General features: G+C 48.2%; 3 protein-coding genes across 5 annotated transcripts; 1 reads left to right on the top strand and 2 right to left on the bottom strand.

Moving 5' to 3' along the window:
- Window positions 1–1,036: 1,036 nt before the first annotated feature.
- On the top strand, window positions 1,037–9,069 carry med24 (mediator complex subunit 24). Of its 2 annotated transcripts, none has more exons than XM_076152300.1 (26): window positions 1,037–1,126; window positions 1,365–1,495; window positions 1,590–1,672; window positions 1,884–1,922; window positions 2,021–2,094; window positions 2,200–2,423; window positions 2,507–2,618; window positions 2,698–2,848; window positions 2,931–3,044; window positions 3,192–3,245; window positions 3,343–3,425; window positions 3,520–3,606; window positions 3,841–3,940; window positions 4,126–4,268; window positions 4,415–4,452; window positions 4,557–4,639; window positions 4,731–4,909; window positions 4,996–5,095; window positions 5,527–5,702; window positions 5,817–6,081; window positions 6,163–6,344; window positions 6,431–6,524; window positions 6,605–6,704; window positions 7,662–7,742; window positions 8,043–8,191; window positions 8,714–9,069. In XM_076152300.1, the coding sequence occupies exons 2-26, from the start codon at window positions 1,366–1,368 to the stop codon at window positions 8,828–8,830; spliced, it is 2,958 nt and encodes a 985-aa protein (XP_076008415.1). In that variant the 5' UTR covers window positions 1,037–1,126; window position 1,365; the 3' UTR covers window positions 8,831–9,069. The 2 variants fall into 2 exon arrangements, with proteins under 2 accessions (XP_076008415.1, XP_076008414.1); XM_076152299.1 differs by having other exon boundaries at window positions 3,325–3,425.
- Window positions 9,070–9,540: 471 nt separating this feature from the next.
- csf3a (colony stimulating factor 3 (granulocyte) a) lies at window positions 9,541–11,580 on the bottom strand. Of its 2 annotated transcripts, none has more exons than XM_076152047.1 (4): window positions 11,504–11,580; window positions 10,850–11,028; window positions 10,194–10,442; window positions 9,541–10,102 (listed from the first exon to the last, which is right to left on the bottom strand). In XM_076152047.1, the coding sequence occupies exons 1-4, from the start codon at window positions 11,517–11,519 to the stop codon at window positions 9,908–9,910; spliced, it is 639 nt and encodes a 212-aa protein (XP_076008162.1). In that variant the 5' UTR covers window positions 11,520–11,580; the 3' UTR covers window positions 9,541–9,907. The 2 variants fall into 2 exon arrangements, with proteins under 2 accessions (XP_076008162.1, XP_076008163.1); XM_076152048.1 differs by lacking the exon at window positions 11,504–11,580 and adding an exon at window positions 11,345–11,438.
- Window positions 11,581–16,100: 4,520 nt separating this feature from the next.
- On the bottom strand, window positions 16,101–19,912 carry lrrc3ca (leucine rich repeat containing 3Ca). Its single transcript, XM_076152080.1, has 2 exons — window positions 19,673–19,912; window positions 16,101–17,410 (listed from the first exon to the last, which is right to left on the bottom strand). The coding sequence occupies exon 2, from the start codon at window positions 17,384–17,386 to the stop codon at window positions 16,535–16,537; it is 852 nt and encodes a 283-aa protein (XP_076008195.1). The 5' UTR covers window positions 17,387–17,410; window positions 19,673–19,912; the 3' UTR covers window positions 16,101–16,534.
- Between the last annotated feature and the right edge of the window lie 3,741 nt (window positions 19,913–23,653).

Genomic DNA, 23,653 nt, shown 5'->3' with positions numbered 1-23,653 from the left:
CCGGGACAGAGACGCGAGACTCTATAGCCGGCGCAGCGTCTCTAATGTCACGTAGAATGAAGGCCTTTGTTGCGGTGGACTCGATGATCTCCTGCTCCCAGAAGCAGTTAGTTGATTCTGATCGGGAGAACAGTATCCCTCCTCACTGTAAAAGTGGAGAGGAGACGCATGTTTGTAACAACACCGCAGGTCGGGCTTCAGCATTCCTCTGAGCCAAGTGATTAGGATTTACAGATTCCAGAGGTAGACAGTGAGCTGCGAGTTGTACAGAAAGGACAAACTAGGAGAATGTGGATGTAATTATGTACTCCTGGCTGCTATCCATAACTGTGGCTTTGAACCACTTCAGCAGCACCCTGACCCTCTCACCTGATTTGGCCCCCAGGCGTCTTTCAGCTCTTCCCAAACCTATGAGCCAAAGATGAGCTAGACTCTATTGTTGTAACTCTCGTGTTTTATAGGATGACATCAATTCTGTTCGTTTAAGTAGCTTCTGTTGGAAGAAACTATTTTTTTGGTATGTTTGACCAATTTAGTTTGGTCGTTTGAACAGACTTTGAAGAACCTTGGATAAACCTTGTCCAGTGTCATCGGAACTGGAGTTATGTTGTTACAAACAAAACAAGAATATCTACAACAAAGGCTTGGATCTTAATAGTTAAACTAATCAAACTTCTTAAGCCTAGTTTGCGCATGCAGAGGTGACATAATATACCAAAAACTCACCAAAACAGATGTAAGGGGCAACAAACCAAAAAAATGACATCAGCGGATACACAATAAACTGTGAAGACCAAAATATAACTATACCCACCTGCACTTATTAGCTTAATTATATTATCTAGCTTGAATCGCTTTGTTTTTAAAGTTATTCCGTGGGCTCATTTGCTGCTTACCCTGAATATAGATGTGACAACATCGTCATCTAGCGGTTTTGCTTAGTCATTACTGATAACTTTACGCTTGAGTTCTCTCCAGCCAATCAGCGGAGGGAATACTACCACGTCCAGAACAATAGCCAATGGGCGCTTGGGACCTTTACAACAAAGATGGCAGCGCTTTCATTGTGAATTAGCTACTCCAAAAACAAAACATTTCTTCTGTTTTGACGTACTAAAATCGTCAGGTAAGATGACGACGAGTTGACGGTGACGCAGTGTGACAAACATTATCGCATTTTCTAATTTTTTTTTCAAGTCTATCTTAATTCATCAGCGAATGAACTCCGCTGCTAACATTAGCCGGATAGCCAATTGACAATCGGTTTCAATGAATGATACGCGATGGAAAGTAGCTTTAAGAACTACGGAGTAAATTAGACAATTCTTTACTTTTTCATACTCGTGTGTATTCGTTCATACCAGGATGAAGGTGGTCAACCTGAAACAAGCCATTCTGCAGGCATGGAAGGAGCGCTGGAGCGACCATCAGTGGGCTATAAACATCAAGAAGAACTTCCCCAAAGGAGCGACATGGGACTACCTGAACCTGGCAGGTCAGAGGTCACAGCCCCCAGACAATGACAGAATCCGACCCCGTTACCTGTTGGTCCTGTTGTTGATTGTAAACGGTGTGTGTATGTGTTGCAGAGGCCCTCATGGAGCAGGCTCTGATTGGTCCATCTCCTAACCCTCTCATCCTGTCCTACCTTAAATACGCCATAAGTTCACAGGTAAGAAATCATGACGCTGATAAACTGCAAAGGCAGCTCGCAGCCGAAGAGTTGCCAGTTTGCCTCCAGGGCACTGCAGAGGCAAGCAAGGCACCGAACCCCTCAATTTCAGATGTGTGTGTGATTTGCATTATGTTGTTGTTGTTGTTGTTCTTCTTCTTCTTCTTCTTCTTGTTCTTCTTCTTAACGTGGTCCTCTCCCTCCTCCACAGATGGTGTCTTACTCCAGCGTGCTCACAGCCATCAGTAAGGTCAGTTCAGCTCTCACAACAGTCTTAAATGAACTCTTTCTCCACGTTATGAGAGTTTAAATGATGATTTAATGTCTCTATTTCCTCCTAAAAACTAGTTTGATGATTTCTCCCGGGGGCTGTGTGTGAAGTCACTGTTGGAGATCATGGACATGTTCTGCCATCTGCTCAGGTAAGTCACATATGTTTGCCCAAGACCAATTTCCTTCTCTGTGTTCTTCCAATTTCATCACTAATCACCTCGCTAATGAACCCCATTTGCTACTCTGGCCTCTAGTTGCCACGGTAAAGCTGAGGAATGCATCGGCATGTGTCGGGCTCTGCTGGGTGTGGTGGTGTGGCTGCTGCAGGGCTGCGCTTGGTACTGTGAGCGTCTGAGGGAAATGGGTCCGTCGGCCGGCACAGAGGGCAGCCTGAGGGCCTGCCAGGAGAGGCTGCACATCCTGATGAGCAGCACCAAGAACAGAGCCCTGGTCCACATCGCACGGCTAGAAGATCAAGGTACTGGGATTCGTCAGGTGTGTGTGTAGGAGTGGTTAAAGAGATTCTAATGCCGAGTGTCTGCTGGTTTTCTCCTCCTGCAGGCTCCTGGAGCAACGTGGAACAGGCGGTGCTGAGAGTGACGGAGAACCTGGCCAGTGTTTCTCATCAGACGCTGAGGACGAAGCTGGAGGAGAGCTTGTCTCTGGTGAAAGGGTGAGGATGTCTGAATGATGCAAAGCTGCTGGGCGTGTTGATCCTGGGCGGGATTCTAACTTCTTACTCATGGCTTCAGTATTCCCACGATGCTGGCGGTGCAGTGTGACCCTGCAGCCCACGTCTCCTTCCCCTCGGTCCATGCCTTCATCATGCTGGAGGGGACCATGAATCTAACGGGGGAGACACAGCCTCTGGTGGAGCAGCTGATGATGATCAAGAGGATGCAGGTGAATCATCGGTTAAGCCTTCATCGCGTCCCTGAGTAACCTGTCGAGAGATGTCATGGTTTTATTTCCCTGTCATCCCCAGCATATTCCTGCTCCTCTCTTTGTCCTGGAGATCTGGAAAGCCTGTTTCACCGGCCTCATCGAGTCACCAGAGGGCACCGAGGAGCTCAAATGGACCGCCTTCACATTTCTGAAGGTAAGCTTGGAGTTGATCACACTCAGTTTGCTATGTAAACTTCCTGCCTACTAAAAGAACGATTGTATGGACTCAGCGTCATTTCAGTTACTCTCTTTGTTGATATATTACAATATTAATCTTAACTATTCCTTTTCTTCATTCTAGATCCCACAAGTTCTGCTCAGATTAAAGAAATACCCTCAGGGAGACAAAGGACAGGTAGAACACTAAGAAAAGTCAAATAAACGCACGCATAATCATTGTTGTAAGATGCGCAGACAATATGATGACCCGTTAGAGTCAATATGTGTTCCAGGACTTCACTGAGGACGTGAGCATCGCCTTCCAGTACTTACTAAAGCTCACGCCGCTGCTGGACAAAGCCGACCAGAGATGCAAGTGAGTGTTCAGCTGTGATGACATTGTTGGACGTGCAAATGTAGAGAGATACTTTGAAAGGTGTTGAACTTTGCCCCGTCCTTCTTTTGCATAGCTGCGACTGTCTGGGCATGCTGCTCCAGGAGTGTAACAAACTGGGCCTGCTGTCCGACGCCAGTACGACCACGCTCACAGCTAAACGGTACAGGTTCCTGTCCCACACCGTGACAGGGGACATCCTGCGTCCTGCGAAAAAAAGGACAGAATCAAGCTCATACCCATGTCCTGCTCCAAGGCTTTGATCCTGACGTGTTCACTTTGTTTTACTCCCGTCCTGCCCTCCTCTCCCTCCCTCCTCTGCTCCCCGGTTGCCTCGGTCGCCTCCGTCCCCTCTGTCCCCTCTTCCCCTGCACACTTTGTTCACGGCGGAGGACAGGGAGTTCACCCCGAGGCCAAAGACAGCAGAAAATGCCAACATCCAGCCCAACCCAGGTCTCATCTTAAGAGCAGAGCCCACGGTCACAAACATCCTCAAGGTGAAGAAAGCTCTTTAACCTGATCTCAGCCCTGCTGTACGTACCAGCGTCCTGCCATTTAAGGAGATACGGACATGATTCTAATGATGTTGGGCTGAAGGTGGTTCACAGGGCTCACAGCAGCACCGTGGCCATTCCAGGGAAACAAGCACATGTGGTGTAACTCTTCCTCTCTCCTTCTCTAGACGGTAGACGCAGACCACTCCAAGTCCCCCGAGGGCCTTCTAGGGGTCCTGGGACACATGCTGTCTGGGAAGAGCCTGGATTTGCTCCTGGCAGCAGCCGCCGCCACTGGGAAACTCAAGTCATTCGCCCGGAAGTTCATCAAGTGAGTGGAGGGGGGTTTAAGGGACAGAAGGCAAACTGATGACCTCTGAGACAGGCAACACGCCAACCAGCATGTTGATCCAGCTGGGAACTCCAGGCGGATCAGAGAGTGGATCTTTCACTCAGTGTTGTTTTTGTGTCTTACAGGCTCAATGAGTTTCCCAAGCACATCAGCGGCGAAGGATGTGAGTCCGAACACGGGATTGGCTGGGAATTTCTGTCAGTGTTGACATTGAAGTAATTAAGTCTAAACACTAAGGGTTTTCCCCCTTCCCTCCTCTCCTTTTAGCCAAGTCGGCCTCGGTGCGGGCGCTTCTCTTCGACATCTCCTTCCTCATGCTCTGCCACGTGGTGCAGACGTACGGCTCAGAGGTCAGTTCATGTTAAGGTCAGAGGTCAAATGTTCCTAAGCTCACACACGCGAGGTCGGTTCAGTTAGAACTGGTGTCCCCCGTTCCTCCAGGTGATCCTGTCAGACCCCAGCCCCTCTGGAGAGACGCCCTTCTTCGAAACCTGGCTGCAGACGTGCATGCCGGAGGAAGGCAAGACCCTGAACCCGGACCACCCCTGCTTCAGACCCGAGCCGGGCAAAGTGGAGAGCCTGGTGACCCTGCTGAACAACTCGTCAGAGATGAAGCTGGTGTATGTTGCATGTGGACGCCGTGTTACTGCCGACTGTTTTCCAAAGCGTTACGGTTTTCAAACTTGTGCTTTCTTTGCTCTGCCAGTCAGGTGAAATGGCACGAAATCTGCCTGAGCACCCCAGCGGCCATTCTGGAGGTCCTGAACGCGTGGGAGAATGGCGTCCTGTCGGTGGAGGCGGTGCAGGTTTGTCACGGCCTTTTCTTCTTTTCCCCCTCATCTTCCCTATTCTTAGAAAAGGCTGGGGCGTTATTGGTGTGGATGGCGTGTGATGTCACATGAAGCCTCCCCGACCGCTGCAATGCTGTGCAGATTCCCCTTCCTTCCTCCTGACTCATGACTAAAGTGATAGTGACGACGGAAGATGACAAATATCCGCTTAACCACTTGCAACAGAGATTCCGTGCCCAAGTTGTGCATATTTGGTCTATTTACTGTCATTTCCCCTTTCCACTCAGGTTTACACATCATGGTGCTGAGGAAAGACGTAATGTCTACGTCACAGTTCACTTTCCCTACCCAAGCATGTCCAATATCCTCTGATGCCCCAGACCGCATCCTTCCCCTTTCCCTGCTGGTCTAAACTATCTGTCCGTCTCCATTTCTCTTGAGTGCAGAAGATCACAGACAACATTAAGGGGAAGGTGTGCAGCATGGCCATCTGTGCGGTGGCCTGGCTGGTGGCCCACGTGAGGATGCTGGGGCGGGACGAGCGGGAGAAGCCTCAGACTATGATCCGACAGCTCGTCACGCCGCTGTTCGGGGAGAACACGCTGCAGTTTTACACTGAACGGTACAAAGACAGGGAGCACACACTGTACTTACACCACAGCCGCTAGTGCATCAAACAGAAGGTCCATCTTCCCCACAACATCCCTGTCTCCCTGTCCTCCCCTCCTTTAAACAGGGTGGTGATCATGAGCTCCATCATGGAGCACATGTGCGCCGACGTCTTCCAACAGACGGCGGCGACTCTGCGGCCCCCGGTGGAGGGCCAGGAGCCCATCCCCTACCGCAACCTGCTGCCGGCCAAGGAGCCCATCCACACGGCCCTCAGCAAGCAGTTCCAGGCGGTGCTGCGTAAAGGCTGGGTGGACAGCCGGGCTCTGCATCTGTTTGAGAGCCTCCTGAACATGGGAGGGGTCTTCTGGTTCACTAACAACATGGTCAAGGTGAGCTTCAGGAACAAGTGGTGGTGAAGTATGCAGGGTGACCAGTAGCTGGATGTAAATGTGGCTCTGTGTCTTCTTCAGGAGCTGCTGAAGGAGACTCGTCAGGAGTGGGCGAGTCGCGTGGTGGAGCTCCTCTACAGCATCTTCTGCCTGGACACCCAGCAGATCACACTCACCCTGCTGGGGACCATCCTGCCCGACCTGCTCACAGACTCCGCCCACTGGCACAGCCTGGCAGACCCGCCGGGGAAGGCCCTCGCCAAGTAAGAGAGAGACTATTCCGCTTTGCTCGCCTGCAGGTTTTCCGTGCGGCTCTCCTGTAATGCGTTTGTCCTGTTTGCTTCCTCAGGTTGTCCGTGTGGTGTGCGCTCAGTTCCTACTCCTCTCACCACAAAGGCCCGTTCTCAGCTCGCCAACGCAAAAGGCAGCGAGAGGACATCGAGGTAACACAAGCATCCCATCATTTATAAACACGTATAGGGTGCAGACATCAGTCACTTAGTTTCTCCCTGCTCGTCCTCAGGACTACAACAGCCTCTTCCCCCTGGACGACACTCAGCCCTCTAAACTCATGCGCCTGCTGAGCTCAAACGAGGACGAGCCCGTCGCCCTGTCCAGTCCAGGTCAGTGATGTGATGTGACACGACGCCGCCTGTGACCTTTGACCTCGGAGATAATGCAAAATGCCAGGAGGGTTTGGAAGCAAACAGGATTCTGTCAAATCCTTCTTCCAAGCATGTTCACTCTTGTAAGGATATTTTGATGAGTAAGAAAAGGGTAAATAAGCTCAGACAAGCCGGAGTCGGGTGTAGCATCTGTAATTACCTGCTGTGTTTACCCGTCAGCACGTTCTAACTTGAGCTCTGCACGTTTTTATCATCTGAAGTTAAACCTGAAAACTTCAGCACTCAACGAAAGGTATTTGGAGGACAGTGGACGTTTGTTTGTTTCTTCATCCGCTCTCATGTTAACTGAGGATATGAGAGATCTGAAATCTGCTCAGGAATCCAGAAGTTTCCACAGCTGTGGTGAGGATAGCTGTGTTGCATCATTCAGGGTTTGCTCGGTGTATTTAGACTGAAATTGAAACTTAGAATTTACAGTATTGATGCAAGTCAAGTGATCTGCACCTGTAGCCTCATATAGAAACTCCTCACACTGCTCCATGTGAGGGAGGACGTCCCTATTATTATGACAGCTGAGGTCACAAGTGAAACCAAAAGCACCGGTGTGATGTTTGGTTGTAAATGGATGATGTGTTTGATTTTGTTGATTACAAGAAGATCATTCAGAAAGAGACACATGGTTGACTTATAATACTAATACTGAGAACAAGATTGAATAACCTCTAAACCTGTTGTCAGTGAAGTCTGACTGTCAAACTGAAGAAGATTTCTCAGGAACAAAATGATGACATCGCAGCAGGAGAAGGAACCCATGGCGGTGGCTTTTTGAGAAGGAACAGATTCCTTTTGCTGGCTTCTAGAATGACAAAGCACGCAGGTGGTTGCCTGTACTTACACAATGCTCTCTGTCCTCCCCGCTCTCCTCTCCTCTCCCCCCTCCCTCCTCTCTCACAGGAGACAGATCCATGAGCAGCTCCCTCTCCGCTTCCCAGCTCCACACCGTCAACATGCGAGATCCTCTTAACCGGGTCCTGGGTGAGAACTCTCTCCCTCTCTCCCTCCCTCCCTCCCTCCCTCCATGCATGATGAACTTCCACACACTGCTGTCAACGTTACGCAACACTCATTGCATCCTTATTATCTGTGCAGTGTTTAGTGAGTCAGCATTGTTACTAACTGCTGATAAATGAACTCTTGGGATTGGAATGGACCCTTATGGATCCATGCACCACGAGGAAACAACACACACTTTAAAGCTTCTATACCTCTGCAACAACCGACCCACATTCCTGTATTTACTGTGTGGCTGCATTCTGCCCGTTCCCGTCTCCTCAGCCAACCTCTTCCTCCTCATCTCCTCCATCCTGGGGTCTAAAATGGCCGGACCTCACACCCAGTTTGTCCAGAGCTTCATGGAGGAGTGTGTGCAGTGCCTGGAGCAGGGGAGCCGGGGAAGCATCCTGCAGTTCATGCCGTTCACCATGGTGAGTTATGATCGGGGAGGGAAGGGAGTGACGGCTAACATCGGATGATACGGGAAAAGGTTTGGAGTTCTGCAGGTGCCTGTGCAATTTCAGGGATAGATTGCTTTTATCTGGATGAGTGATGAATGTAGAAGAGAAGGAATCCAGAAGGTCGAGTTCTCTGGCAAGAGCAACTCATACGACAGGGAGTAGGAGGAGGAAGTGAGCAGTTTGTGATGAAGGACAAACGCCCACTAAACACTGCAGCAACAGCAACATAGAAACAAGCAACAAACATGTAGTTTATAGACTGGGAAGATGGCCCATTTCCAGTTTGTAGCAACATTTCTGCTTTCATTTTCATTTTAATCAGTCCCCAAAAAGTGCAAGTCACTCTGAGCAAAGACTGGAGGCCGAGGGAAGATGGAGGATGAAGTGAAGATGTTTACCTTTAGGGATTAAGAGGATTTGTAATGTAATGATGTGTGTGTGTGTGTGTGTGTGTGTGTGTGTGTGTGTGTGTGTGTGTGCGTGTGCGTGCAGGTGTCAGAGCTGGTGAAGCTTCCCGCTCTGGCCAAACCCAAAGTGGTCCTGGCCATCACCGACCTGACTCTGCCGCTAGGGAGGAGAGTGGCGGCCAAAGCCATCTCAGCTCTGTAGACCCCGGAGCTTGTGGCCCCCGTCGGCCCCCGTCGGCCCCCTGCTGGCCGTCAGCAGGAGAGTCAACACGCGGACTCACACACCATCCAGGGTCTGGGATCATTGGTTGAATCTGATCTTGCGTTATTGGAAAGCAAACCTCTTTGTGTTCATGTCACTGTTTTCTTAATGTTGTTTTTCAGACTTATACAAAAATTGTAAATACATTTTTAAGAAAAATAAACCCACTTTGAGGATCAACAGGTAACATTGAAGAATTACAGTTCACTTCAGCGGCAAGGATACATTCCCCTCTCACAGGAAGAAAGATAGAGAAAGGTGAGCGAGAGAGAGAGAGAGAGACATAGAGACGCATAGCAACAACAACAATAGAAGTGTAAATCTGACTAATAGCAGGGCAGTGACATCAGACCTGACAGTCATTTGAATGGTCCCATGTTTAGTGACGCTGTACTACATGATGCCAACGCCACCCAGTCACCCGCCCCTTGCGACACTTCCTCAAGCAAACCTGTCTGTGGTGTAGGCAGAAAAAGCCGGCACAAGCGCCTCCATCTCACCTCGTGTTACACTGATTTACCACAACATCGGCTTGAGTGGAATTTTAGGAAAACCTTGCTGAGAGGAAGCAGCAGCAGCAGGTTGTGCTCGTGTCATATGGCGCGTGTGTGTGTGTGTGTGTGATGTTGTGCTTATTCACTAAAAAAGGAGAAGCGATTCACTTTTGAGGGAAATGTTTTTTTCTTTATTGAAAGCATGATCAAAAAAATAGAATATAATAATAGACGTTACAAATAAGATTCCTATAAAAATAATTGGCATTTTTTTTAAATAATGTCTCCATATTAGCTGCAGTTTACATGAACCTTGGCACAACTGGACAAGAGATGAGAAGTTACACCAAAGGAAGGAAAGCAAAAAGCAGCCCTCTATCACAATAAAGTTCTCTAGTAATAAATAAATACATAAATACATAAATACAAATATTAAATAATCTTAGTAATAAATAAGACGCCATGCAAAAGTTGGCAGGATGAGGTAATGTTTTGTGCTCCAGCCCAGACGCTGGCTGTGCTGTCATGGCGTGGCCGTCTCGTCCTCGTCGCTCTGCTCCATGCTGCGGAGGGATCGGACCATGTCCCGGGCAAAGGCCTGGAGCTGCACCAGCGTGAGGTGGGCCGCCACCTGCACCTCGTATTCCCCCGGGAGGCTCAGGGTCACCGAGGCCGGGCTCGGCAGCACCACGGGTTCCGTCTGGGTCGTTCTCAACATCTGGAGGAGGACGCACAAAGCAGATTCAGCTGTAAGAACCGTGTCAGACGTGAATCCTGTGCAACCAAGATCTATTCAATTGTTCTGTTACCTTAGGAATCTGAATCAGAAGGTCTCTGATGTCAGCCAGGAGTTCAGTCACTTTGTCTTTGCCGTTGAGCCGAGGCATGATGGAGCTCAGCAGGGACCTGTGCAGCTGGAGGCCCTCCAGCATTCTCCTCAAGCTGGTCTCCGCGGTGACGGTGTCCGACACCACGTTGAGCACAGGGGCAGAGGGGATGCCGATGCTCTCCATCATCATCGTCAGCTTCGCATTCTCAGTTGAGTTGAGTTGAAAAGTCTGTTTCAAAGAGAAGGAAGTTGTTAGAGGATGCAACACAAAGGATTCACTATGGTGAAGTATTACTGCTGCTGATGAAACCACAGGATATTGAGACGGATGAGGAATTCAGGAATTCACTGCACAATAAGTAATACCAATCCTCCCATTTTTGGAGGATTGCAACTTAGCCTTATACTTCACATATGAAAAGGAATTAAGTGTATTATTGTAAATATACACACTCACACTGGTAACTAAGGTAAACAGTTCGATCACACATGTCCCAAGTTACAAATGCAGCTTTGATTCCACAGACGGGAGATATTCTGAACGTTTGTCTCTCATTCCCAGCGGTCCTGCTCCCCCGCGGATGAACCACACGCAGTCAAACATGAGCTCATCTATACCCGAATGGCGCATCTTACCTCTGTGTGAATGCAGGACTTGTGCGTGTCTGGAATGGAGATCAGGATCTTCTGGACCAAGCTGGCGCTCCTCAGCGCCAACTCCTGGAAGTGCGCGTCCTCGGTGACCGCGGCACCTCCGGTGCGGAGCTCCGGAAGAGGCGCGCCGCGGACGAAGGTGGCCATTGGAAGGAGAAGAGCTGGAGAAGAGGAAGAAGAGCAAGGGTGAGTAAGTGAGCGTCGAGCCTGGTGCACAGTGCAGGGGCTGAACGAAGCCCCTCTGTCTGTCTCTATCTGTCTCTGTCCCTCCGTCTCTATCTCTGATCCGCTCTCCCCTCAAGCTAAAATAGCTGAAGTTCATGAGTTCATAAATCTGTTTGTAACATGAAACCTCCGCCAGAAGTATCTGCAGCTCTTAGATTGAATACACACACACACACACACACACACACACACACATACAGATAAGATATACAGTAATGATTAACCAGCCGCTCTGCTGTAAACACTCCCAACCTCCGTGCGTAAAAGCGATCCGTGCGTAAAATCCGATCAGCCCTAAAGTTCCACCTGCTTCACAGTCCGAACACGTCTCGGCTCTAAACCTTCAACTCCCTCAGCGCTCTGCCGGTCGGTCGCCAAGCGGCGCTCTGCATGCATGACCTCATTACTCACCAATCAGGATGTCCATTGGCCTGTCCAGAGGAATGTATTAAAGTTTGACCTGAAAGTGAACACACAGCCATGATTGATGGAGGACATATATATATACTTACTCCAACTTCTCGGAATTCCCCACCACTCATTCTGAGAGATTTCCAATGAAACTTACACAATTACTTAAGGGCTTGATTCAAAGTATTCGTGTAACTGGTAACACTGATTGATATGAGGATGATGTAATGGTATGTAGCTTGAATTACAGATTCATTCGGTCCCATTGTTTTACAAGCACAACACATAATAAGGCTATATACTGTTTATTTTCATATTGGTTTAACTGAAGAGTAAAAATAAAGGAAATCAAAAATTCTGATCATGTATTGATTATAGATGGGTTTTGAGAGAATCCCAATATGTTACATCTGGATTTGGAACTTTTAATTTTAACATTTACCTCAGAAAGTAATTTCCCACAACAAGTGTAACACATAAAAGATAAGGATCCAGGCAGTAGAAAGGAGAAGATGCGTTATGTCACTGTATACGTTTTCTATTGCGCAATCAAACATTCAGCGTAAACCTCCAAAGTAACAAAATACAAGAGTTTTATTTCATGAAGGGAAATTACTTCACGAGATTCTCTCTTATTTTCCTTTTTCACTGATGCAACACAGGCAGCAGACAGTTGCGACAGGAACGCACATGTAGAGCAGAGAGCAGGAGGAAGCGGACATTTCCTCTGACACAGCACAAAGGGAAATCTACACAGGAAACACAAGGCGAGGAAAGGTTTCTATTAATACCAGTTGTTGTTGGTATTTATTCTGGAAAATGTGACATATAACAGATTTTAGAGAGAAATATTTGCAAGTGCATCTGTCCTTGAACGCATCACTGATCAAACCCCAGGAAAGAGGATTTGTAATGGGAAGAGTGAAAATGTGGCTGCAGAGTAAAGATCCGGGCCTGTGACTCAGGGGAGCCATCTAGTGGAGGATTTGTGTCATGAATTCAGTTGCAAGATAGGCGTTGGGTCTCCATTTGTACCGCGCTTCTCAAAATGAACGAAGCAAAGATGATTGAGGTCCATTCCATTCATCAAAACATGTAAACAGTATGAGATAGCTTGAAGGGAGTCGGTAAACAATGAAGTTCATCTTTCCTCTAATCAATAAAGCCGCTTAATTCATCCATTTCATTCAACATCCCCTCCAGAGATGAGATGTAATCACCTCATAAGCAAACGGCGTTCAGGGGGCCATTGTAGCAGGCCGCTGTGCTCCGGGCCCCTTGATCCGTCAGTGTAGCTGTGTTACTCGTGGCCATGCTTGATCGGCTGTGAAGTGAAGCTGTCCAATCTGATCCCTGAAATCCACACTGGTCTGATCTCCAATCAATCGTGCACATGAAAGGAGGCCATTATTCACCTGTGAGGCCTCGCTGTATAGCCCTGTCACCAGCCCGCAGGTGGACCAGGGCACAATGTGCCGCCCGCTTCAGCCATGATGTTTCACTCAAGCTTCCATTACTGCAAATGGAACTGTAACCGTAGAGATCCGTTGATTTACACAGCGCTCCATTGGAATCAGTGTGGCATGCTGCATGTGGATGTGAGGAGTGTTAGGAGTATTAAACGATCAGTTAAAGATGGTAAACAAGATTCACCAGGTGCTGATGGTCCTGTGATGACTTCTAATGCTTCTAATTATAGCTTTATTTCTATGAAGGCTTTGAGAATGACAGTCAAACCCTTTCAGCATTTGTCTGTGATGCCCTCAGGCAGAGAAGTCACCGGATGCTATAATTACTTTGGGTTTGTCTCAGTTTGACAGCAGCTGTTTTGTTGTGGACATAAAAATCCTGTGAATGCGAATGTTTACCTTCAGGTGCTGAAACCAAACGTGTTCACTCACGACGAGAACTGAATCCATCTCAAATGTTAACACTCGATCACTGACAATCAGAAGGTAAAAAGGCCATGGAGACCACTGAGACTCATCCAAACATAGATTAAAGTCTCAGAAAATACAATTAAATATGAAATAAGCAGGCAAAGAAATAATGGAACTATAATAATACAAGATAAATAAAATGGAATAAAAAATAAGAAATAAAATGTGACAAGATGAAATAAAATAAAAATAATAAATAAAAAACATGTTGGGTGAGTCACTTCAGCCCTGGACAGAAAACAGATGACCCAGGATATGACTGAACACAAGTGTTGCGTAATTTCCTTTTCATGAGAAAGAATCTGAATCCTACAGGGAGGATCTGTGTCAGAACATGTCCAGACTCCTCAAAATGGTTAGAGGAGTTGACCTTTTAAGGGGGGTGCAGACTGGAAAAGATTTGTAAAAGAATAAAAAAAGATTTCACCACAGAAACCATTACTCTGTAGAAAACTCCCTGCAGTATCTTCATCATTCAATTCATTCTGTGTTGAATCATATCAATACTTCTTTAGTTTACACCCATGTGTTGATGGGATCGCCTGGAGGAAACGCACACAGGGCCAGCGTGGGATTGGAACCCAGCACCTTGACCTTCAAATGCACGTGCAGATAAAGGTCATGATGTTGGCGCTTTAGTTCACAGTTGAAGACAACAGTGAACATTACTTATTGTTACGTTCACTAACCCTTTAACACTCACATACATGTCCGTAGGCATAGTGTAATGATTGTAAACACATCTAATAGCTACAATCACATAGAATATTAATAATAGGAATTTGAAGTTAATATGAATATGAATTGGTTTGTGTACAGTTCCCTCTGTGTGGATCCAGGGGGCGCTGTGCTACACGTTATGCATCAGACTCAGACTTTTGTCATCAAAGTCTTGCATTCCCCCCCCCCCCCACCGACGATCTGAGGTCGGCCGTCACTCACCCAGGGGATGTCCTTCGTCTTGGCCCTCGCAAACGGGGTCATGAGTGTCTCTTACCTTTGGGCCGGAGGAGGAAATCTACAGGTGCCCACACGGTGCCTGGAAACATTTTCACCTGCAACCCAACGCCGAACGGGCCTGCGCTCTGCGGGATTGGATCCGTCACCCTATCCCCCACTTTGTGTCCCATTACCCAGTAGTTGTAATGCTCACACCAGTGTAACGTGTCCACGGCAGCAGGCGGGGGCAAACTGAGCCTGCCTGAAATTTAAATTAACCTCAGCGACAGTTATGTGCCGGGGAACAGAGGTGTTACATTACCGGTACCCTCACTCCCAGCATGCACACACACCTGTCGTACATACGGGGGAACAAAAGGCCACGCACACACACACACACACACACACACACTCGCATAGATGGGCTGAAAGAAATACACACGTCCGTTACTGCTTTGTGTTTTATCTCTCTCCCCTCTCTCTTTCTTTCTGTGTGTGTGTTGCAGGAAACGTCAGAAAGAAAGGCGACATTTTTCCAGCATTATGAGAATCGTTTGTCTCACATCTGAAGGTCTGGTTCCCATTTAATCAACACTCCTGCCTCTTCCCCGCCGACTCCCATCAGCCTCTGGTGCATTAGGAGATCCACGCCTTCCCTTTAAGTGGATCAGCAGGTCAGTGGGGCCGGGAGATGTTAGTCATAAACCTCATGACCCGTGACTTCATCTGACAACAACGCTGTGGCTTTTTGGAGCACTTAAAAAAGGAAGGAAGACACACACACACACACACACACTTACACACTCACACACACCACAGAGGCAGATGCTAAATTACTAGGCACGATAATGGAGGATTCCGCTTCTTAATTACTCCAGATGAAGAAGTGAGAGTAACGAGTGTTTGGCTGGAGAAATGCCCTCATGTGGATAATAAGTCTCTCTCCCTTTTGCTTTAATAGCCTCTGATCACACTGAGAGCGAGCTGATCCACCTCACCCTCCACTTATCAAACTGTCTTACGAGGGGGGGGACGTTGTTGTCTTGTGTGTGTTGCGTGACTTTAAGCTTCAGGCTAATTGTCTGTGCTTTAACGGATAAACTCCAGCGATGCCACATACGGGATTACCGGTGTCGGGTAGAGAGTAAATGTCACGAGAAGTTTAGCGCTATCAGGTGGACAAACAGAGCTGGGTCACGTTGGTGTCGGGCCCCCGGGTTGACTCGCTGCCAGTGTATCAACCTACAACCACAGACGCTACAAAGCTCCCTGATTGATTGAAATGAAACAAGCATGGAGGAGATTTGTGCTCGGTGTGTGTGTGTGTGTGTGTGTGTGTGTGTGTGTGTGTGAGGCACTGAGCTCTGTTGCTTAGCGATCATTGAAGTTATATCCTGTGGCGGTTTCAGGAAAGCTATAGGAGGAGTTTCCTGTCAGACGTACAGACGCGGTTTCAAGGCCTCCGGTCCTCATCGCTATGGAAATCTAGTAGAGCTGCGGTCAATCCAATCATACACACACACACACCACACCACATACGTGTTTGGTGAGATTGTTGTATTGCATCTCACCTACAGCAGAGAAACACACACACACACACACAAGTTCAATGCAAAACATTTTACTGTTAATATACTGTTAAATACCTCAAGTATGCTTTATATGGAGCTGTATTGCAGTTGTATATGAAGTTACAGAGTTTCTAATACTATCCTTGCCTTTTCCCGCTGTTTATGTTGCTGCAGCTTCCTGAATAGATTGTGTGTGTGTGTGTGTGTGTGTGTGTGTGTGTGTGTGTGTGTGTGTGTGTGTGTGTGTGTGTGTGTGTGTGTGTGTGTGTCAAGGTGCATGCACCACTGGATAAATCCCATTTAAATCCCATATTTGGAGTTAACCAGAGAGGCGCCGGTGCTTTTACTCCCTCTGTGTGTGTGTGTGTGCAGACTAGAACATCAACACAGCCAACACAAACTCCTAATGGGCCACGGAGGGATGAATTATTCATCTGGGCCAGGTTGCGTTGGCCTGGTTTTCCTGTGCAGGCACACGTTCTGCTGCCCACCTTGGCTCCATCACAGCAGCTACGCACAGCTGACCGACACTGACGTTGACTGAGTAGGCAAATGTGTTGCTCGGCCTGCGAGTCTCAGCCCTATACCACGGTGCTGATGGTGGAGGACTCCTCTGACTTGCCCTGTCTGCTGGGCAGGGACTTGAGATACTCCAGGTGTCTGCGTGCGTCCTCCTGATTGGCTCTAACGTAGTACACCAAGTAGGAGATGACCATGGTGAACCAGCCAAACATAACAACCAGCATGGCCACGTCTGTAGTCTTCTTCGTCACCATGCACAGGTCGATGTCTGGGGCCAACAAGAAGGCCAGCCCCTCCACACCTATGTCTGCTGGATCTGAAGTCTGGCACACGATGCCTGTCAGAGACGCAGGCTCCAAGTCCACACGTGGCAACGCCATCTGCAAGTTGCAGTCGCAGTGCCAGGGGTTGCTGGTCAGGTTGGCGCGAGCACGCAGGCCCTCAAAGGATTCGGGGTTAAAGTTTACTAGCTTGTTGGAGGAAAGGTCCAGGAACTGTAGTGAGCCCAGGCCTCTAAATGCTCCTGCTTCCACTTGGCTTAGTTCATTGTGGGATAGATCCAGTTCCATCAGGTGAGGCAAACCAGCAAAGGCATTAGTCGGGACTGTTGTGAAGAGGTTAAAGTCCAGGTAGACGCGGCGCGTGTCGTTGGGGATGTCCTGGGGGATCTCTGTGAGCTGAAGGTTGCTGCAGCGCATGGTTTTGCCTCCGATGTCGCTCTCAGAGCAGTAGCAGCTTTTGGAGCAACTGGTGGCGGCGTGATGGAAGCAGAAGGTCATCAGCACCAGGCTGTGCAGCAGCAAACACATGACCACCGAGTGGCGCAGCAGCCAGCCTGCCAGGAGGGGCATTGTGGGGTGTGAGCATGCTCCTAGGGAGGAACACCGGGGCAAACAGGGTTCAGTCCTCATCAACCGCCCCAGGAGCTGTTGAGCCTGGGACAGAAAGAAAACAACAACAAATGTCAGCTTAAGGCTTGTGTTGATATGGAGAGGTGCAGGTGCAGTTTGTGTTGTCAAATAGTTCTGGTAGTTATTATTTATATATTTCAGTTGTATTTTCAGCAAAGTTTAGGTATGAAACAGTCCCTTCATCCCCGTGCAATAAAGAAGCAGAGGAATGCTCAGAACACCGCTCGCTCTCACTCTGCTTCTTTTATAATTGACATCCCTGCGGTGCATCTTGGCTATTTCAGTCCACACACACACTGACATTAACATAGTGATGTGACACCAAGAGGAACAACATTTTTCCAACAAAAGAGATCAATCTTTCAAACAAAGCAGTAGTGTTACTTCTATCAACACAGAGCTGAAGACGGCAGCCATTTGAATGTTTTGACCTCTGTGCTGCTGTCGGCGCGTCACCGCTGACCGAGGGGAGACTGGGGCAGGAAGTGCAAGTAACACTGAGGCATGGGTGTACGCTTGTTTGCGTGTTGTGTAAATTACACTTTATATTTTGTGTGTAAGCCTTTGAAAATGGCCCTGCAGCCTAACACACTTCATTAATAGCTGATCAGGGCTCCCTCCTATCCTGTTACTAATCCTCTTAAGGAAAAACTCCTTAAGTCAGTGTAGCAGCGCCCAATCGGAGTAAAGGCTAATGCTGCAAACGGCGGCGAGGCTAAACGCGGTCGACAGCAGGATGGCCTGAACCTCCGAGTCCCGACCTGACTTCTTAAATTCTGTAAAAATGCCTGCAGACTGGGCAAGATCCACTTACCAAGATTAAAAAAATGAAATCGATCTCTAAGTACCTCTCAGTATCGCATGACGTTTGGGGGGTAGAGGACACAGTGGAGTGGCAACCGGGTGTGTGTGTGTGTGTGTGTGAGGGGACACAGCTAATAACACCCATTGTGTCACTCTGGTTGAAGAGATCCGTGCCAAACCGCCCCCATAATGAGGCGTTTGTGGGGAGAAGGAGGTCTGGGATGAAGCCACGGACCCTCACTGCTGTGTTTACCTCCATCAGACATGAGGCTTCATCTACGCGTCTTCATTCATCAAGATAAGACAAAACAACTTGTGAATTCTCCCCGTCTGTGCTTCTAATCGTCCGGATGTAGGAGAGAAAGCAATGCGGCCTGACAGACGCAGCATTACACCCGGGGAAATAAAGAAGCAGGGGTAACGTTAGGCCCCTGTGAAGGCTGCACTTATCTCATCACACAGCACTGCCAGGCTGCTATTTGCCCCAGCGCCCCGCTAGAGGAGGAGAAGGTTGGTGACAGAGAGGAGGAAGAGGGAGGGAGGAAGGGTGGGAGGACTCTGAGGGAGATTGGACACACGGGCAGAGAAAGAATGATGTGGCGAGGCCGGGTGACAGCTCAGGCGCCGTGCAGGGTGAAGACGCTGGAAAGTCACATGGATCGGCTAGGAAATGAAATTATAAAAAAACAGAGAGGAGGGAAGGAGGTGTTGCCTGTGGGTGCTGAGGAGAGGTGAGGAGAGCTTGGCAGGGTGGGAGCCACGCTGGTTCAAACTGTCTTTTCTGGAATAATAATTATAATATAATAATAATTCCACAGACACAATTAGCAGCGATCTCTCTCTCTCTCTCTCTCTCTCCCTCCCTCTCTCTCTCTCTCCTCTGATTGATCCAAATCCCTCCCCGGTTCAATTTGCATGCCGTAAATCTGTCGGCCTCCGTCAACATTCATGAAGTCATCGCTCTCCTGCTTTTAATTTACACCATAAATACCGAGCCAAAGGTCACAGCTCCTCACTTCAGAAATCCCCTGCTGTGCTGGAACTGGAACGGTCTCCAGCGCCACAGATACCAGGGGGAAGACAGTCAGACCAGAGATATAAACATTGGTACACAATTCTTCTGACAGAATGAGACTCCAGGATTTGGATGACAGAGGGAAACATGTTCTTATAGCTAACACACACACACACACACACACACACACACACACACACACCTTTTGGAGGAAGAGGAGACTAGCGATGATGAACTGATCCGGTCTTCAGTGTGAGTATCTTCAACCAAAACTTCAGTTTCTGTATCAACATGTTTTGAACTGGCGTAGAATAAACAAACCCAGCAGCTGAAGCCTTCTTAGGTTTCCCTTTCATCCGGCTTCAGTCGTTGCAGATCATCCAGCGCGTCACATTTACGCACCAATTATCCAGAAATATGTATCTGCCCGCATGGACGCTCACACACACTCACACACACACACTCACCTAACTGCCGCTTTCCCTCTTCTTCTCATGGTGCGCGTCTCCACCAAGTGTCCTCGTCAAAATGGACAGACTCGACAGGAGCGCGGTGTGTCTTGGTTCGTTTCCATCAGGTCTCCCCCACCTTCGGATCCCTTCTGGTGAACTCAAACTGGAGAAGCCTCCTTTTCCTCCCCCTCCTCCTCTGGTCCCCAGTTCAGGTCAGAAGCTCCACAACCCGGAACAACGACCGAGGCAACGACGCCGGAGCTCCGCGCGTAATGAGCGGTGAGGACAGCGGGACAGGCCGCGCTGCTGACGGGCAGGACGGGACTCGACGCGCCGGTTAAAGCGGCGACGGCGCGCAACGCTTTTACGCACAGGAGCCGGTAACCAGTGGAGACATGAAGATGGATCCTGGAGAGATTCCAGTTTAGGAAATGCATGAATGCAAATGTGCAGCGAGGTGACGGATCATGTGCACCTGTTGCTCTGAGGTGCAATGAAGTGAATCAAGGACTCTCTCCCTCTCCCTCTCCCTCTCCCTCCCTCCCTCCCTCCCTCCCTCCCTCTCTCTCTCTGCCTCTCTCTCTCGCTCCCTGTGTGTGTGTGTGTGTGTGTGTGTGTAAGAGAGAGAAGGGGGGTGGGGGTGGGGGAGTCTTGGGTTGGGAATGCTCCACTAATCGTGTTTGATCTTCTGTTCCAGGCATTACAGGCTACATTGCTGTGGATCTTTGGCTCTTTTCCTGCCTGCTCCCTGCCGATAAGGAAGCCCGATCACATCCCGCTGCGAAAACAGGACGAGCGGGAGCTGTGGCGCTGCATTAATGGATCTGAAATCAATAGAGAAAGCTACTCCACCCTGACTCCCTCCCTGCTGCTGGGGAATCATTAAATCGATCCTAATGGGTGTGTGTCCGTGTGTGTGTGTGTGTGTGTGTAATCCTTTTCTCTCTCAAGTATATAGTTATTGTTCTCTGCTGCTGTTCTTCATGTCCCCCCATGTCATATAAATGTTCTCAGTCTGCAGGCAGCTGCTGTTCAGTGGAGTCCAGTGTGTGAGCCTCACACTGTCTCAACTGTCACACACAGTGGGGGTCTGCTGTGTCTTCACATCTTCCCAGCCTTCATTATATCAGGGTTCTAACCTTTCATGTTCACATTTCAGGCCGGGCCACATGATTGTCTCTGTTAAATAAAGCTGTGGTGTTTTCCTTCTCCACTGTTTAGACGTTCAGGGGCCAAAGATGGAGGAGTGAGAGCCATGGCTGATTCAAACAGCTGGGGAAACAAAGTCTTCTACCATCTAACTGTCATCTGGGTTGATTGGATTGGTCGGTCCGTTTGTCAATACATCGATCAATCCGTGGAAACGACCGTGATTCACGTCCGTGTCTTTAACCCCGCATGGAAACTCAGACGGCCCCTGTCATTGGCTCTCATTGTCCCCTGCACTTCACCCATGTAAGTCAAGAGGAGATGAGATAGGGAACATAAGAGTGAAGCAGCAGAAAATGGGATTACTGTCAGAGGAGGAGAGTGCACTGGCAGTCAGTCTTTCCAAGCTTTATCAGATTACGTCAGATGCTCGGCTGCATTTGGCAGCGAGATGGATGCTGCACGCTTTTATCACCAGGTCCTATAGCCGACCAGACTTGGATCAGAGGGCTTTCCCCCCCCATTTCCTCTTTCTTTCCTCTTTGCCAGGCGTCTTGGCGGTGGCTTCTACATGCCAGCACACATTAACAATCATCCACACAGTCCTGATGTGGAGCCTTGGAACAAAACAACAAGCAGAACCTCTCTGTCTCTGTCTCTGTCTCTGTCTCTGTCTCTCTCTCTCTCTGTCTCTCTTTCATCTTGCCACGTCTTTGTATCTTCTCTGAAAGCAACATTAACCCGCTTCATTTTCTCACTCCCTCGCCTGTATTGAACCGTTTCATCAAAGTGTGAGAAAGGTGCATAAAGAGGCAAGAGAGAGGTCGCCTAACCTCATCTCTCATACATTCATCCCCGTGCAGAATGTAGCCTTTGAAGTTTTTATCATCGCCTTGAAAGAAACAATGGACCAACAGCGTGAAAGTGTTGCAGTTATTCAATGATCCTTGTTGAATTCCCCTTGCTGACGGAGCCATGGCCAGGCTGAGTCCTGTCAAGTGCTCCAGCTACAAGCCTGTGAGCCTTGAATCTTCAGCGGTAACATAATGGAATGTTGTATACGCCGCTTCAGTGCTCCCAGAGATTAATGTTGTGTGTTGTGGAGCGTTTAACACTTGTTTGCTGTATTAGAACACGAGCCGGGAGAGCGTTTTAGGCAGATGTGATGTGAGGAGCTGAGTCAATGCCTGTTTGAATGAAATATGGCCAGAAACTGATTGAAGGAGAGTAATGTATTGATTTTTCAGCCCATTGTACATTACATGTGCTGTGTGAGCTCTTAAATCTGCGTGGCTTGGGACCGGCCTTTGTCCTTGCAGAAACCCCCGTGTTCTCCTCCTTCTTTGGCGCTGTAACTTACTGAGAAAGTGAGTCAATGATCGCAGGAGGAGTTAGCGCAAATGTTAATATGTTATGGTGGCCTCCAGTTGCCTGAATGCACGGGATAGAGGTGGCTGGAGCTGTTTCCTACTGCCCTTTAGAGTAATTAATAATTCTTACACCTTCATTGTGTCTGTCAGGCCTGTTCACAATGAACCGGGGAGGGGTGTTGTACCTTAAAGGTCATGTTATCGACCTCCGGGGACACTGCTGGCGGAAAACATCCCAGTTTAAGAGCAAACAGATCTGCAGAGCTGTCTGAGCTTAATGCCTCGTCAGGGTTAACACAAAGCTTTGGATTCATTCTCAGAGTTTCATGTTTTCTGTCATTGTTTCACAGTAGCTCAGTGTTTTCATTCAAGCAGGCACGTCGCCTTTTGTTCTGCCTCTCGTCAATCCTCCCCGACACCAACCAGAACTAATGGAAATCACTCAAACATATTTTTCCCTTTAGAATATCAATATCCTCTGTTTTCTTCTTCTTGGCAACGTGTCATTTCAAGCTTTAAGCATGTTTAGATTTGAGAAATGTTGAAGGAATTCCATCATTCTGTGCAATGTAAAGGAATAGACTTAATGACATCATTCTTTCAGGAGATTATCATGCGAAACTCTAATTAATCTAGATATTTGTTAAGCAAAAGGCTTGAAAATCTATTCATTTCACACACATTTTATTATTTCGGCAGCTAAACTTCATACTCATGTAATGAAACAAACGTGTTCTCTATTGTGTCACTGCTTTATGTATAGAAAGTCAAAGAGAGAGGGTAGACGGTTCTTGTCCATCCAAACACTAATCTATAGTAGTATCTTTATATTGATGGTGGAATACGTATAGATGGAGGAAAATACACATTGTTGTGTTCTCTACCTCTACCTCACAGTTCACCTCTTCCTCCAGCATTAAGATGGGAGAAGCCTCCGTTTGCCTGTCAGCCCCATCTCTTCTTTAAAACACCGCTATGCTGGTTCTGACGGGAGACATCAAGATGCATCCAAACAGCCCCTTTAAGACAGCTATCAACGTCACCGTGCCCTCTCCCAGTTTCTCAACAGTCACATCGCATCTGGCATCAGGAAAACAGGGCCATCAATAAATAAAGGGGGGGAAGCAGGTGGTACGGAGCCTGCGAGGGTCCATCTACTCTAACGTCTCTGAACAACTTCAGATGGGAGACTATTTTTGGATACTAAGCACTCGGTATTCATGTTCAAACTGGACACAAGTACTAGATGAGAGGAGCAGCGTGTGTGTGAGTGAGTGTGTGTGTGTGTTACAGGGTTGGCAGAGTAAGCGAATACTTACGGACACATTATGTATTCCAAAAGCGTAACTGTACTCCCCTTCAGATTATGTATTCTGATGAGAGAAGCATGGAAAAATGACGCTTCTGGGTACGATGACGACGTGAAGGCTGCAGTGGAAGATGTAACATAAAAGAGTGTGTGGATAGTTTTTGGTAA

This window comes from Genypterus blacodes, unplaced genomic scaffold, assembly GCF_046128005.1.
Source record: "Genypterus blacodes isolate CSIRO-AG114 ecotype Tasmania unplaced genomic scaffold, CSIRO-AGI_Gbla_v1 ptg000055l_1, whole genome shotgun sequence".
In the NCBI taxonomy this organism is placed as follows: domain Eukaryota; kingdom Metazoa; phylum Chordata; class Actinopteri; order Ophidiiformes; family Ophidiidae; genus Genypterus; species Genypterus blacodes.
This window is presented reverse-complemented; position numbering and strand designations above follow the sequence as displayed.